Genomic DNA, 16,527 nt, shown 5'->3' with positions numbered 1-16,527 from the left:
ATATGATCCCAAAACAATAAATCTAGTTGGGTTCCTTCTTCAGTCGACAGTATAGGCAAATAGTAAAAATTATGCCGAAGAGGTAGATTTTTTCCCCAACAAAAACGATGCTTCTTTCTTCTTGACATCCAAAGCAATTTGAAAATAACTTTCAAAACTTTGTTAATAGCTAATAAAAATCATTACAATAGAAAAGGGCGAAGGAGTTTCATATTAGCCATGCAGGTGCCATAGAGGGGACATAGGATTGCCACCATAACAAACATTAGGAGTACAACATGTCCACAGCTATGGCCAGATCAAGAAGAGAGGATAAAATAACCAGCACTAAGAGAAAGCAAGAAGGCTGAAGAAAATTCTATTTTCTGTAAATGGATTGAAGTCAAAATCCAGGTCTCTCTTTCAATACTAACTCTGTCCCAGTTTCATCGGCAAGTATCCTTCCTCCAAGTCTTAAACCTGAAACACAACAACACATTTAAACTTTCTTAACTCAACCCAAGCAATGTTAAGTATGCAATACGTTCGTCTGAAAGGATTTTCTTTTTAAACACTAATATCTGTCCATGGGACTGAGCCAGATCAATGAAGTTTTTTTCGACAAAAACTTGATGCAAACAACAGTAATGCATGACGTGCTCTCACATCCACCACATGCCAAAGCCATAACAAATTCTCTGAAAGAAAAGAGAATTTAGAAGAAGTATTAATAACTGTAGAATCCCCAAATGTTGAAAAGATTAAACTTTTTTTTTCCTTCGAAAGTCCTCGACTTTTATTCAACTTAAAGTTGCAGATAAATATCTATTGTAATAACGAGCTACTCTATGGAGCACACTAGCTATATGGAATGCAGCCAGAAAGAACCAACAATTAACTTAATGCATTATATATTTTATAATAACTAAAACTGGGCGACCATTTTTTGGCCTTTAATCCCAAAAGGTTCTCTACCTCAAAAGAACAACCCACCTTAAATTCCTGCATTCAACACACAATTATGCTATCTGATCCTATACGGTGAATGCCATTATCCTGGTCAAGAAGCAGCTTAATTAATTTACTCCCAACCGCTTCAAGCAATAGCTTTATGATTCAAATTCGTTTGTCTTACTAGAACAAATTAGGATTCTTCAAATTCTCAACTAAAGTTTCATGATAGTACCATTATGATGACTGGATACTTCTATTGCTCATTAATTTGGTAAAAGACTGTGCCAGACAATGCCAATTCCCTTTTCTTTTACTATTAATCAGCAACTTCCTTTTGCTTGTAGAAAGTAAAATTAATTTAATATTCTCAACTTGCTCAACATTTATAAGCTCTAAATTAATCAAAGTGGGAATGTGGAAATAGATATAAGAAGAACGCGGAAAAAGATATACAAAGGTCTGGCAATCTTGTAAGAGAATAAGAGAATAAAAGATTATTAGCAGCTGCAGAAGGAGTTTGAACCAGAGAATTGTCCATCTCCAAGGGCACCACTATCAGCTAACAAGCTCATCCATGACAGCCTTCATCCCCTAAGCTTAACCATTCAGAAGATAACCGGCACACAATATTAAATTTAAAGAGTTAATAGACAAATACTTACACTATTTAGTCCGAAATATTGGATGCAAATTAATGCCAATGTACCTAGCTACAAAGATTATTCAACCAGACTTGATTCATTATAAGGTTTAAGATAATTGTGTAGAACACTGCAACACCAGTAAAGAAAACTAATTCTCCCAGAGTGTTTGACCTACTTAATTGAAACATACCACCTATTATTAGAGCCAAAGTAATAGTGCTACAAACTTGCGATATCTACTAAAAATTCTGATCTGTTTCTTAGTAGGTACTAAACTTACATTACTTTGATTTTTTCATCATCTCATTGCTATAAACAATGCTCTACGCCCCTACCCAACTTCATATTTCCCCATGAGATATCTATATATATATATATATATATATATATATATATATCATTAAATTGATTACTTCTTTTACATATATGACTGTTCCTAGATCATGCAGCTGATCTCACGCTATTACTTTTGACTACTAATGTCGAACAACTACGTACCCTTTTAAATCAAAAGAAAACAAACAAAAACAAACTGTTGCCATGAAGAGGAAGGACTCAGAAAAGCATAGTGGTAACATGAAGACCTGCAAGGATGTCTACGACGGTCCGACGCTCGGCCGCTCGTCCCCACCAGCTGCACTTGGCTTCAAGAACTGCCCACCCAGTGGCCCGATGCTCGCAGCCGGCACATTCATGGCTGCCACAAGCCCTGCATCATATGCTCCATTCGCACCCAATCTAGCCGCCAGCTCCCCATCATGGTTCCTCATCATCGCATGGTGGTGGAGGTGCGGCTCCCGGGCAGCAGTCGCCGTCGCCATCGCCGGGAAGAACTGCTCCCGCCCTAACACGATCGATCCCACCCCGATCGCGTGATTAGCGTTGACAAACCCGTGCCCGCCTGCGGTCGTCACCCCGCTGCTGAAATTGGCAGCGGAGGGCCCGCCGCCGCTGGCGGCAACCGCGGCGGCGGCGGACTGGTACTTGGAGATCTCGGCCCTGGCGCAGGAGAGGTCCATCTGAAGCTGGCGGAGCTGGTGCTGGAGGATGGATATGACGCCGACGCAGCCGTAGACGGGGTCGCGGAGGCGCATGTCGGCCTCGTAAGCGAGCGAGTTGACGGCGTCCTCCCGCTGGTAGGGGTGGAGCTCGTTGAGCAGCTTGGTGACGTTGCTCGCGCCGAAGACGCGGTGCACGTGCACGAACTTCTGCGGCTGGTCCGGCGGGAAGTAGGGCGCGAAGACGCAGTCCGGCTGGCACTTGCGGCGGAGGAACTTGCAGGCCGCGCATGGCGAGCTCGTCGACGCGGACGAAGACCCCGCCGCCGCTGACGATGCCGGGACCGGGGCCGACGACGATGCCATGACTAGCTATTACTCTCCCTTCCTTCCTCTTTTCTTGAATTCTGAGGATAAAATATAAGCATCAATCCTTAAAGATTATACAATAGATTTAAAGATCGGGAAAAGAAAATGAGCGTCAACAAGCTTTTATTTTTTTCCTCCTTTCATGATTATATAATGTATATATAGAGACACAATTAGCAGAACGAAACAAAGAAAGGATTTTTTCTATAAAAGCGGAAAGAAGAGAGAAGATACGTGATCATCAGCGTAACCTTTATTCTTTCTTACTTTCTATACCCTCACTTTATTTCTATTTTATATTCTGAAAAATAGAATAAAAAGGAAAATATTACGATTGTGGAATTTGTTCCACGATACAACTGTATCAAAAACAAAAAAAAAATTCCCAAAAAAAATGTTCCAGATCTTATAAACTATAAGGTATACAGAAAGAAAGAATAAATAGAGAACAAAGATAAAGGTGTTCTTCTCGTCTTTTCTTCTTCTTATTCTTAATTTTCGAGGAAAAATAAAAAGTTGAACGGAAGAACTAGGGGTCCAAGGGACGCCTTATGCCACTATAGGTAATTTATTAATAATTAACATCTATATATTTGAAGGTAAAAAAAAATATATAGATAAATATCTACCGTTCTCTCTTCTAAGCTCGAAGCTATCACTTTGTTGGATCAATAGACAGAAAGAAAGAAGAGAGAAAGGGCTGCTCTGGGATCCGATGATGACGGCGACGGCGCCGTTAAAACGAAAAACGTACCTTTTTATTCTCCTGCTGTTTTTCTTTTCTTTTCTTTTGCCGGGTCCCGCCTCCGCTCTCGGCTGCGCCTCCTTTTCGCCTCTCTTTTTTATCTCCGATTTGCGAGCGAGCGGAGAAGTGGGTGAGGGCTGGCCTAGATTGGATTACCAAACAAGCAAAAGCCGAAGCCGAAGCCAAAGGCAGCGGAAGGGAGGGGAATTGGGAGGGGAACGGGAGAGGGAGGCAGAAAGGGGGCAGAAAAAGAGTGAGAACCGCAGGCGAAGCACCGAAAGATGGTGGGGGAAGATGAGACGGCGAAAAATAAGAGGGGGAGAGAGAGAGAGTACCCGGCAGCGAATTTATAAGCAGACGATCTAAGAAACTAGAGAAAGAAGAGGGTGGTGAGTCACCTTTTCTTTTCTTTTTTTTTTCTCTCTCTCTCTGGAGTTAATAAGGAAAGGATTGGGAGGGGGTCCCAAATAGAAAGGGGTGGCAATTTTCCCCATCCTATTCCATATTAGAGCCGGCGGGGAGGGGTCCCAAATAGGTAGGGGTGGCAATTTTCCCATCCTATTCCCTATTCGAGCCGGACTGAACCTAATGGACCATATTTTATGCAAGTTGATCCTAATGGGATAGGTTTTACTTGACTCAACCCTAATAGGATGGATTTTATCTGACCCAGTTAGAGTCTCCGGCAGGTACGTATGGGTCTTGGAGGTAATGGTAAAATCCGACTGGAATATATATAACTCTTTACTAATCTCCTTCCCACCTTTTGTCCTAGTCACTCCATTCATCCACCGTGTCATCCCATCATTCCCTCTATTTTCAATTCTAACTGTAGCTACAGTGCCGCACCCACTCTCCTTGCTAACCCATGATGCTTAGTTGTTGATGTTTTAATATATTGTCTTTCTTAGTTTAATAAATGTTTGGCTTCTTAAAGAATAATATTTTTATTGTTATATTTCTATTATTATTAAAATTTTGATTTTTGTGGTTTATATCTTCGACTCTTATTTTCTTTAATATTATATGAAGTACTAAGATTTACTTTTATATTTTTTATTTATTTGATTTAAATGAAAACAAAATTTGCACCCCTACCCAACCCGATCCGTCTAACCCACTTTGTCTAACTCTATAAAATCTGCCTTACCTCAAGGTAGGAAGTGGATGGGTACAAGCAATGGCCTGCCTTACCCATTGTCATCCTAGTCTAAGAATCAATAATAAGGTGGTAGAGAAGATTAACTTGTGTGGTTGCATAAGCATGTCTTGATTTGATGCTTTCCCCCTTTCTAACCCACCGATGACTAATTAACTGTCGTTATAACATATTTATGTGAGATTTGACTATTTCACCCTTCCCCCATGGTTTGGTTGAACATTGGTTGTTTTATGTCCCTTCTTTCTATTGCATGGATTAAACTAGATCATCTAGGATCAGAAGATGATATATATTTAAAAGATGTAATTAAGTATGAAAATTTATCTTAATAATAATAAAATTATAAATACAAATTTGGATTAAGTAACATATACAACTTTGACTAATATTATAGAAGCATTGTAAAAGATACTTAGAAGAAGAAAAAAGATTAAGACCTCGTTTGGCACTACTTTCGGAGGGCCAAAAAAATACTTCTTTAAAGGCCAAAAACTTGTTTAGGTATTTTTTTGATGTCTGGTGAACAATTTTGAAATAACTTTCTACTTCCTCCAAAAAATAAAAAAAGTATACTAGGGAAAGTTATACTTGAGATGTGTTGGGAAGCTATTTTTCAAAAACTTACCAAAAAAACCCAAGTTCTAGCCCCCACAATGATTTTTTTGAATTTATTTAAAATACTGTTATTACCCTAATCATTTAAGTTTGTCTTTTATTATCATAATCATGCTATTAAGGATCTTAAGTTTTAATCATATCATATTCTTTGTTACTTGGTACTCACCCATAAAAAATACTTATGTCATTTATTATTTTATTTATATTAAAACATAAAAAAAAAATTTAAATTGATAATACTTTATAATAACATACATAAAATAACAATTCAATATAATATAGTAAAAATATAATGGATTTTACAATATAAGAATATTGTATTATTATTAAGATTTTTTTTTATTTTATAACTATATTATAATAATATAATATTATTACATGATAGTAATATAATAATATAGTAATCGTATAATACAATATTGTAATAATAATACCATATTATTATACTATAATAATAATATAATACTTAAAAAATATTATTAACCTCATGCTTAAGGTACTTACGTACCTATGGTTGACATCTAAGTGGTTGAGATGTAGTGTAAATAATACCCCTCACATTTCGTTGGTCGATGGTTAAGAAACTGACAAAATGTCCATATCAACATCCCTTGTAGTTTTTAAAATAATATATTATTTAAAAATATTACTATATTTTTATAATAAATATAAAAATTATCATCTAATATTATCTTATATAAATTAAAATATTAAAATAAAAAATAAATTAAACATATTTTATGATAATACTTTTTGATGGTACATATACTTAGATAATTGAAAGTATTATGCAACAACAATATCCTTTATTATAATTTTATGATACTAAAACTACTTTTTCAATTTGGTTACCAAATAGATATTAAAGTTTTACCATATTTCAAAAAATTAGTTACCAAATAGTAATCAGCTTTTTGTTGAAATCTTTACTAGCTAGTGAAAGATCTAGTTTTCTAAACTCTATAAATAAAAGCTTTACTATCTACTTCAATGCCAAGCAGGGGCCTAACAATATTTAACATATCTACAAATATTCTAAAAAGATTTTTATATGATTTTTTTTAATCGATTATTTTTCTTTGCATTGGACCAAATTGCATTGTAAGCTACATCACTTTGATTGACTTGATTCTCAATTTGATTATGTTATAGTAATTCATCCTTATGTCTTTAGAATAACGATCAAGTGTTATGATAAATGTGGAGTCCTCTCTGACATTCACTAATGTCAACAAGTTAATTCATGGGCATAATTTTGTGCCATTGCAAGCCATGTCATTCAATCAAAATTATGCAATTTTTTTACTATGTTCTATATTTAGCATGCATGCATCCTACATTACGTATGTATGTATGTACGTACGTATGTATGTATGTATGTATGTACATACGTACGTACGTACGTATGTATCTATGTACGTATGTATGCATGCATGGATGCATGTATATGTATGTATGTGTCTTAAGAATTTAATAAAAATGATATTCTTTGCTGTTAAAATCTTCAAATAGTTAAAAAAAAATGTAATAAAGCATGCATGGCAAAGTACAAATTTTACCTTTCAAGATGTGTCTCAGTGTCCTACTCTCCCACCTTGTTAATTAAGCCGCACCTAGTTTCTAACTTTCTAGGTGAATAGTTTAGTATATAGTATCTATTCAAAGAGATTTATCTATTCTAATAAACCCATACTTTGAGAGATTGTGAGGCTCTATGATGTGTAGTTATCAATCTTTATATTCTTATAATACTTTCATTTAAAATAATGAGATTTTTTGCACATTATATATATATAATAAACATGTACTTTGAGAGATTGTGAGGCTCTAAAATGTGTAGTTCTCAATCTTCACACTCTTATATAATACTTTCATTTTAACATAATGAGATTTGTTGCACAAAATATATATGCACACACAATATTGCTTATTGCAAATTTATCATTGAAAATCGTTATTTGCACATAAAGTCTTCATTTCACCCTTCTAAAATTGGCCCACTTGCTAAATTATTGTCTATTGGTGTCAAGAAGTAGTTGTTTTAAATATAAAGCAACTCTAATATCCTATTGCATCAATACTGTAGATGAGCTTATTTAAAGTACAACTCCATGTAGTTTAAATTAAAGGTTTCTTTTTGGAGAATGTAGCATAAAAGAATGATAGAGACATTTTACACTAATAACATCTACTTATTGACGTCAATACCAAAGTGTAACATGAGGGGCAATGCTAAAAAAAAGGGAAAAGACAAAAAAGGGTACACCAAGGGGTATATATGGAAGTTGCTGGTGGTCCAAACCGAGAACGATTGACACGACGGTGTGAACGGGGTTCCGCCTGAGTTGTCTTGGTTGGTGCTGGTTGCGCTCCACCTTCCGCCAAGGAACCTGCAAACAAGCCTTGCACCACCACCAGGGTGGTGATGGCCCTCCGACGGTCAAGTCAGAGGAGATTGGAGGAGGAGAGATGATAATCACAAGTGGGAGAGAGTGCTCTGGGAGGTATTGCTTACCCCCCCCCCCCTTCTCCCCCCAGCCGCATATATACCTGGCTGGGAGGTCTCTCAGGGGGGTTTGTCGTCGTGGGGCACGATAGAATGGCCACTGACATGGCCGTTACGGGGCGTCGTGGAGCAGCGCCGGGTACGGTCATGGCAGGGCGTAGTGGAGCTCCGCTTTGTACGGTTGATACAGGAGATCGTGGGCAGCATCGGGTACAACCGTTGCAGGGAGTAGTGGAGCAGGAGGCCGCGGCGTGCCTCTGGAGAATAGCCTGTCGTTATCAAAAGATCTCCGACTCGGGGTCGGAATGCTGGATCATAGGGCAGCCGACCCGGGGTCGGGCTGCGAAGCCGGGGAGGTCCGACTCGGGGTCGGAGTGCTGGATCATAGGGCAGCCGACCCGGGGTCGGGCTGCGGAGCCGAGGAGGTCCGACTCGGGGTCGGAGTGCTGGATCATAGGGCAGCCGACCCGGGGTCGGGCTGCGGAGCCGAGGAGGTCCGACTCGGGGTCGGAGTGCTGGATCATAGGGCAGCCGACCCGGGGTCGGGCTGCGGAGCCGAGGAGGTCCGACTCGGGGTCGGAGTGCTGGATCATAGGGCAGCTGTAGCTTTCCTGGATACGCGTGCCGATCACGTGGGGCATGGCGGCTCAATTCCCCCATAACAGTAGCCCCCCGCTTCCGAGCCTGTTAACCAGAAGGGGAACAGGTGAAGGGAGTGATGTTTCGAGATTGCCGCCATCCTTCGGAGAGGCGCGCGCGCTTCAAGCTTCCCGCCTTCTTTATGGCGTATGGCGGTTGCTGCTGACCTGGCAACCTGAGGATTTCGGCGGACATCCTTCCTTAATGGTGTCGATTCGCCTTTGGGGTGCGAGCGACCCTTCGGCGGCCAGGCGTCTTCTGGCGTCATCGAGGTGTCACTTGCCCTTTCGCCTATTTAATCGGGGGCCCTCCCCCGTCCGTCTTCTTCTTTACGGACATTTTCGAGTTTCTCCTTTGCGCTACCATTGTTGCCGCCGAAACGTTCGCTTGCTTTTCCTTTGACGCTCTCGGAGCCGTTCTTCCTCCTCTTCAAGTGAGTTTCCCACTCTTCTACTTTGAGCTCTTCATACTTTTTCTTTTTGTACTAGTGCACCCCAGTCGTTCCGGCCTTTCCCTCCTTCTTGACCCCGTCCTGACCGTAGATTGGCCATTAGGGATGGGCGAAGTGGGAGCAGATAGCATCAAGTCAAAACTGGTCGCCGAGGACTTAGACGGATTTGTGGCTCGGTACCACCTTCCCGAGGCCTGCAATGTCACGCTCCCAGGGCCTGAGGAGAGGATGTCTCTGACGTTGGGGCCGCCAGCTGCGTCTGTCTCATGTCGGTGAGTGTTCTTCTGGCCGTCTTTCACCATTTATTGGCTCTGTTGTTCTCCGCCTGACTCCCTTATTTTTCCTATTTCTTAGCTCGCCCAGTACATGATCCGTCTGGAGGAGTGCTACAAGGAACAGGCGGGGCTTTTGGCGAAGGCCGAGGACCGGCTGAAAGCAATGGAAGAGGGAGGCCGGGCTGCGGCAGGCAGGACGACCGGGGACCTCGAGGCGAGGCTCCGGGAGGCCGAAGAGCGGGCACTCGGCTTCGCCGCCCTGGAGGAGCAACTGTCAGAGGCTCGGGAGCAACTCAAAGCCGCCTCGGGCCTCGAAAGCAGGGTCAAGAAGGCGGAGGAACGGGCTGAAAAGCAGTCCCGGAAGATCGCGGACTATCGAGAGCGGTGGGAGAAGGCCCAGCGGTCTGCCGACAACGCCTGCGACCGAATCCGCTCTTTTGAAGCCAAACTAGGCGAACTGGAGTCGGCCCTGGAGAAGTCATGCACGGACGTCCAAGAGCTCCGTTCGCGCCTGAAGGAAGCCGAGGCCGCTCGGGTTGCTACCGAGGCGAAGCATAAAGAGGCTCAGGCTGATCTGCTGAGGGTCTCCTCTGAGGCCGAAGGCCGGATTGTGGCGAAGGTCTTGGAGGCCAAGGCTCAGATTATGGAGCGAGCTGAGGCGGAGCTGGCCGAGAAGAGGGCGGAAATCGGGCGTCAGGCGGTAGAGGCTTATCGCCAGTCCGCCGAGTTCGCCCATGATATGTCGGAGGCAGTGCGGACCTATCGCCAGTCTGACGAGTTTGTCCATGACGCGTCGGACGCGGGGGCCGAAGCCTTCACCTTGGGCTTCGAGGAGGGCCTGGCAAGGGTGTCGGCTAAGTATCCCGAAGTTGACCTGAGCGAGATCTCCCTCCTGGACTCCTCTCCGGCGCCATCGCCTGCTGGTTCTCCTGCTGCTTCCCTACCTCCCGCTGACGAGCCCGGCGTTCCCGACTCGGGAGTTCCTCCAAGCTGACCTCTTGTACCTTCCATTGTCTTTTTTATTTTTGTATGTCGGCGTTTTGCCCAATTGTATGGGCCTCGGCCCTGAAAATTAATGCACGTTGAATATTTCTTCATCTCGCCCTCGTCCTCTTTTTTTTTTTTTTTAGCTCTTGGTTGCTTCTTGCTGACTTTTGATTCCCGAAGTTCTTCCGGCGCTAGGCCAGGCATCCGAGGGTTAAACCTCAGGAAACTCTTCCGGCGCTAAGCCAGGCATCCGAGGGTTAGGCCTCAGGAAATTCTTCCGGCGCTAAGCCAGGCATCCGAGGGTTAGGCCTCAGGAAATTCTTCCGGCGCTAAGCCAGGCATCCGAGGGTTAGGCCTCAGGAAATTCTTCCGGCGCTAAGCCAGGCATCCGAGGGTTAGGCCTCAGGAAACTCTTCCGGCGCTGAGCCAGGCATCCGAGGGTTAGGCCTCAGGAAATTCTTCCGGCGCTAGGCCAGGCATCCGAGGGTTAGGCCTCAGGAAATTCTTCCGGCGCTAAGCCAGGCATCCGAGGGTTAGGCCTCAGAAAATTCTTCCAGCGCTAAGCCAGGCATCCGAGGGTTAGGCCTCAGGAAACTCTTCCGGCGCTGAGCCAGGCATCCGAGGGTTAGGCCTCAGGAAATTCTTCCGGCGCTAGGCCAGGCATCCGAGGGTTAGGCCTCAGGAAATTCTTCCGGCGCTAAGCCAGGCATCCGAGGGTTAGGCCTCAGGAAACTCTTCCGGCGCTAAGCCAGGCATCCGAGGGTTAGGCCTCAGGAAACTCTTCCGGCGCTGAGCCAGGCATCCGAGGGTTAGGCCTCAGGCAACTCTTCCGGCGCTAGGCCAGGCATCCGAGGGTTAGTCCTCAGGGAATTCTTCCGGCGCTAAGCCAGGCATCCGAGGGTTAGGCCTCAGGAAACTCTTCCGGCGCTGAGCCAGGCATCCGAGGGTTAGGCCTCAGGCAACTCTTCCGGCGCTAGGCCAGGCATCCGAGGGTTAGTCCTCAGGAAATTCTTCCGGCGCTAAGCCAGGCATCCGAGGGTTAGGCCTCAGGAAATTCTTCCGCTCGCTGGTCGGCCAAGGCTGGCGCAAGCCGAAGCGACCGGTCGGGGCTTCCGGCTAGTCTGCTCCCAGGATGATCATCGGGTTAGCCAGGCATCTGAGGGTTGTCAAGCCTCAGGAAAATTCCGCTCGTTGGTCGGCCAAGGCTGGCGCAAGCCGAGGCGACCGGTCGGGGCTTCCGGCTAGTCTGCTCCCGGGATGATCATCGGGTTAGCCAGGCATCCGAGGGCCGAGCCTCGGGAGATTCCACTCGTTGGTCGGCCTAGGCTGGCGCAAGCCGAGGCGACCGGTCGGGGCTTCCGGCTAGTCTGCTCCCGGGATGATCATCGGGTTAGCCAGGCATCCGAGGGCCGAGCCTCGGGAGATTCCACTCGTTGGTCGGCCAAGGCTGGCGCAAGCCGAGGCGACCGGTCGGGGCTTCCGGCTAGTCTGCTCCCGGGATGATCATCGGGTTAGCCAGGCATCCGAGGGCCGAGCCTCGGGAGATTCCACTCGTTGGTCGGCCAAGGCTGGCGCAAGCCGAGGCGACCGGTCGGGGCTTCCGGCTAGTCTGCTCCCGGGATGATCATCGGGTTAGCCAGGCATCCGAGGGCCGAGCCTCGGGAGATTCCACTCGTTGGTCGGCCACTTGTCGCTCGCCGCCCATCGGGGTTTCTCTGTGCCCAGCCGCGACCGTGTTTCTCCTCTCCTCCAAGCGTTGCCTGGGGGGAACACGAGAAGGGTATTAAACGCTAATTAATGCGTTACCTGGGAAATCGGATCGCCAGTTGCTGCTGGTGAGGAGTGTTAGTTGAGCGGCCGCGATACGCGGGTTCTTCGAGGAGGATGCGGCCTGGGCGCGAGCGGAGACACGTGGACCTAGGGGTATACGTCACCCGGATCGTCCTGCACAAAGAATGCGATTTAAGGAGAATGACGCTTAGGAAATCGCGGGGAGATACGCCTCGGGAGCCGGAACGGCTCCGGATTCAGTGCGCCTGCATTTATTGGAGCCACCCGTATCGGAACTACCAGGGGGCCGCAGCTTGGCTATAAATACAGGTGCAGGTACGATGGAATTTGCTAAGCCGGAGCTGCAGGTTGCCATGGATCGCGGACCTCCTCCTTGGCATATGACTGAGAGACTCCTGTCGAAGGAAAGGGGAGGCGCTCCCCTTACAACTTCAGCCAACTAGCCGTTTCATCTGGGATCAACAAGGAGGGTCTCCCCGGCGGAACTCCGCTCTAGGCGTTTCATCCGGGATCACATCTCCCCTCCTTGAAGTTCGGCCTCCCGGTTGAGCTCTGCGCCGGACGCTCAATCCGGGACCGCGCCTCCATATACTCTTCCCCCTCGAATCCCTTCTCTTTCCTACCACTGGGGAAGATGGGAATATCCTTTGGAGGCGGCGTTCCCCTGGGGGCAGCGGGAGCTTCTTCTGCGGCGGCTCCTCCTCTTTTTGGTGAGGTGCTGGATGGCGCCTCCGGTTAGAAGCACCCACTTCTGGTGGGACTGCAGCCGCCCTGGGTTGAGGGTTTGGGTCCCCACCTCTTCTTTACTTTCTTTACTCCCTAATTCCCCTCTGGGAATTCCTTGTAATCACACGAGCACACCACTGTAACCAGAAATTATTGAAATAAAAAGTATTGCACCTTTTTAAATTGTCTTTCTGGCCTTGTTGTTCTACTGGTAATACATCCGCAGGTTAGCGGAATTCCAGCCCCTTGGAATTTCTCGGCCATCTAGGGCTTCCAACTGGTAGGAGCCAGGTCGGTTTACCCAACGAACTTTATACGGGCCTTCCCAATTTGGCGCTAGCTTCCCACCTTCCGTAGGTTGAGATGCCTTAGCTCGCCTCAGCACCAGATCTCCAATTCTGAAAAGCTTCGGTCGGACTTTGGAGTTGTAATACCGGGCCACCCTCTGCTGATACATTGCCATCCGTACCTGAGCCATTTCCCTTGCCTCTTCCAAGAGATCCAAGTTTCCTCGGAGTTGCTCTGAATTGGCCTCGGGTCGGTGCGCGGCCACCCGAGGCGAGGGGAGTCCGAGCTCCACGGGGGCAACGGCTTCCGTGCCATAGGTTAGGCTGAAAGGCGTCTCTCCAGTAGGAGTCCGTTGTGTGGTCCGATACGCCCAAAGGACATTCTCGAGTTCCTCGACCCAAGCTTGCCCCGTCCGGCCGATCCGCGCTTTGATACCTTGGAGGATTGTCCGATTTGTGACCTCGGCCTCGCCGTTGGTTTGGGGATGCGACACGGATGTGAACCGATGCTCGATCCCGAATTCCTCGCAGAAGTCCCGGAAGTGCTTGTTATCAAACTGTCGACCGTTATCCGAGATGAGGACCCGAGGTACTCCAAATCGGACAATGATGTTCTTCTTCACGAACTTCCGGACTTGTGCCTCCGTGATGGTGGCCAGTGGCTCTGCCTCCACCCACTTGGTGAAGTAGTCGATGGCGACAATCAAAAATTTCCGCTGGGCCGAAGCGACGGGGAATGGTCCGAGGATATCCATTCCCCATTGTGCGAAGGGCCAGGGCGCGGTGATTGGCGCCAAGGGGACAGAGGGGACTCTCTGGACGTTGGCGTGGCGCTGGCAGGCGTCGCATTTCCGCACGTGGTCCTTCGAGTCCTCCATCAAGGTCGGCCAATAGTAGCCTTGCCTCATGATCTTATGCGCCAAGGACCTAGCCCCCAAGTGCGATCCGCAGATGCCTTCGTGGACTTCGCCGAGGGCGTAGGCCGCTTCCGCGGGGCGGAGGCACCTTAAGAGGGGGGCGGTAAACGAGGTCCGATACAGCCTCCCTTCATAAAGTACGTAGTGGGCGGACTTCTTTACAAGCCGCCGGGCCTGATCTTCGTCTTCAGGGAGGATTCCTTCGGCGAGGTAGGCGACGAGCGGGTCCATCCAAGACGGCTCCGGATCAATTGCCATCACCGCTCCAGCCCCGTCAATGCTCGGGGCATCCAGGGTCTCCAGGTAGATTGCCCTCGACAAGTTGTGCGCGTCTGCGTCCACTAGGCGGGACAACCTGTCGGCCCTGGCATTTTCGCTCCTCGGGACCTGCTGAATGTCAACACTGCCGAGGTCGGGAATGAGTGTTTGCACCTTCCGGACGTAGCTCTGCATGGTCGGGCTCCGCGCCTCGAACTCCCCTCGAACCTGCCCGACCACCAGCTGGGAGTCGGTGAAGACTTTCAGACGCCGGATGCCGAGCTCCTTGGCGAGTTTGAGTCCCGCGACTAGGGCCTCGTACTCCGCCTCATTGTTGGTCACTGGAAATCCGAACCTCAAGGCATACTCGGCTATCACTCCATCGGGATTGGTGAGGACCAGCCCAGCCCCTCCACCTTCAGGGTTCGACGATCCGTCAATGTGGAGCGTCCAGATCGGGAGATCGAGGCTGGGTGTCTCCGGCGGCTTAGGTTCCGCCTCCTGCACAGTGCACTCAGCGAGAAAGTCCGCGAGTACCTGGGCCTTGATGGCTGGTCGGGGCTGGTAGCGGATGTCGAACTCACCAAGTTCTACTGCCCACTTCACCAGCCGTCCCGCATTCTCTGGATTGCTGAGAATCTGCCGCAGTGGTTGATCGGTCAAAAGGGTGACAGAATGAGCCTGGAAATAGGGGCGAAGCCTCCTGGTCGCAGTCAGCAGCGCGAAGGCGATCTTTTCAGCCTTCGTGTACCGCGTCTCGGCATCCCGGAGGACTCGGCTGATGTAGTATACAGGCTTCTGAAGTCTTGCCTCTTCCCGAACCAGTACTGCGCTGACTGCGGTTGGGGAGACCGCCAGGTAAAGGTAGAGCATCTCCCCCTCTTGCGGCTTGGACAGCAGGGGAGGAGACGCCATGTACTCCTTGAGCTGGTCGAACGCCGCATGGCATTCGGCCGTCCAGAGGAAGTCTTTTGGGCGCTTCAACACCTTGAAGAATGGTTGGCAGCGTTCGGCCGACTTTGCCACAAATCGTCCGAGCGCGGCGACCCTTCCAGCGAGCTCCTGAACCTCCTTCACTTTGGTCGGAGGGGACATATCTTGGATGGCTTTGATCTTGTCCGGGTTGGCCTCGATCCCGCGCTGGTTGACAATGAAACCGAGGAACCTCCCGGCCGAAGCACCAAAAGCGCACTTCGCTGGGTTCAGCTTCATGCGAAACTTTCGCAAGGTGGTGAAAGTCTCCTCCAGATCTGCAATGTGCTGGTCTGCATGGCGGCTTTTTGCCAGCATATCGTCCACGTACACCTCCATATTCCGGCCGATCTGCTCCTTGAAGATTTTATTGACGAGGCGCTGGTAAGTGGCGCCAGCGTTCTTCAGACCGAAGGGCATTACCTTGTAACAGTACAGCCCCCGGTCTGTTATGAAGGCAGTTTTCTCCTCGTCCTGTGGAGCCATCATTATTTGGTTGTAGCCGGAGAAGGCGTCCATAAAAGACAGTAGCTGATATCCGGAAGTCGCGTCGACCAGTTGGTCTATCCGTGGAAGCGGAAAGCTATCCTTGGGGCACGCCTTGTTCAGGTCGGTGTAGTCGACGCACATCCTCCACTTCCCGCTCGCCTTCCGGACAAGTACGACGTTTGCCAGCCACTCGGGGTAGCTCACCTCTCTTATGAAACCTGCCTCCAAGAGTTTGTCTACCTCCTGGTCGACCACCCGGATCCGATCCGGGGCACAGTGTCTCTTCTTTTGCTTTACTGGTCGGTGGGTCGGGTCGACGTTGAGGGCGTGAGAAACGACCTCCGGGTCGATCCCAGGTACATCGGCCGCCGACCAGGCAAACACATCTGCATTGGCTCGGAGGAATTCCACTAACCGGAGCCGAGCTTCCAAGTCGAGGTTGGCACCGACCCGGACCGTGCGGTCCGGGCGGCCTTCTTCGAGGGGAACTTCGATTACGCCCTCGGCCGGCTCCCCGTGCCGCAAGGCCACTTCGTCTCTGGCGTCAAGTGACTCGACGCTTAGGGCCTCCATGGGCTTCTTCCCTTTGAGAGTTGCTAGGAAACACTGCCGTGCGGTCGGCTGGTCACCTCGGACCTCTCCAATCCCGGCCGCTGTGGGGAACCGCATGAGCAAATGGTAGGTAGAAACCACCGCGCGAAGGGCGTTCAGTCCGGGTCGTCCGAGGATAGCGTTGTAGGCCGAGGGGACACGGACGACC

General features: G+C 48.3%; 1 protein-coding gene across 1 annotated transcript; it reads right to left on the bottom strand.

Moving 5' to 3' along the window:
• Window positions 1-201: 201 nt before the first annotated feature.
• Window positions 202-4,121, bottom strand: LOC103719687 (protein ASYMMETRIC LEAVES 2). Its single transcript, XM_008809049.4, has 3 exons — window positions 3,699-4,121; window positions 2,162-2,982; window positions 202-459 (listed from the first exon to the last, which is right to left on the bottom strand). Exon 2 carries the CDS (start codon window positions 2,939-2,941, stop codon window positions 2,174-2,176), a length of 768 nt encoding a protein of 255 aa, XP_008807271.3. The 5' UTR covers window positions 2,942-2,982; window positions 3,699-4,121; the 3' UTR covers window positions 202-459; window positions 2,162-2,173.
• Between the last annotated feature and the right edge of the window lie 12,406 nt (window positions 4,122-16,527).

This window comes from Phoenix dactylifera, chromosome 11 (genome assembly GCF_051530095.1).
Source record: "Phoenix dactylifera cultivar Ajwa chromosome 11, Ajwa_hap1_PhDact_Kaust_v1.1, whole genome shotgun sequence".
Lineage (NCBI taxonomy): Eukaryota > Viridiplantae > Streptophyta > Magnoliopsida > Arecales > Arecaceae > Phoenix > Phoenix dactylifera.
Note: the sequence above shows the minus strand (reverse complement) of the source record. Positions and strands in the feature narration are given on the sequence as shown.

What these genes read in the sequence shown, in the direction of transcription:
- LOC103719687 (XM_008809049.4), bottom strand. Translation starts at nt 2,941, where the DNA reads ATGGCATCGTCGTCGGCCCCGGTCCCGGCATCGTCAGCGGCGGCGGGG.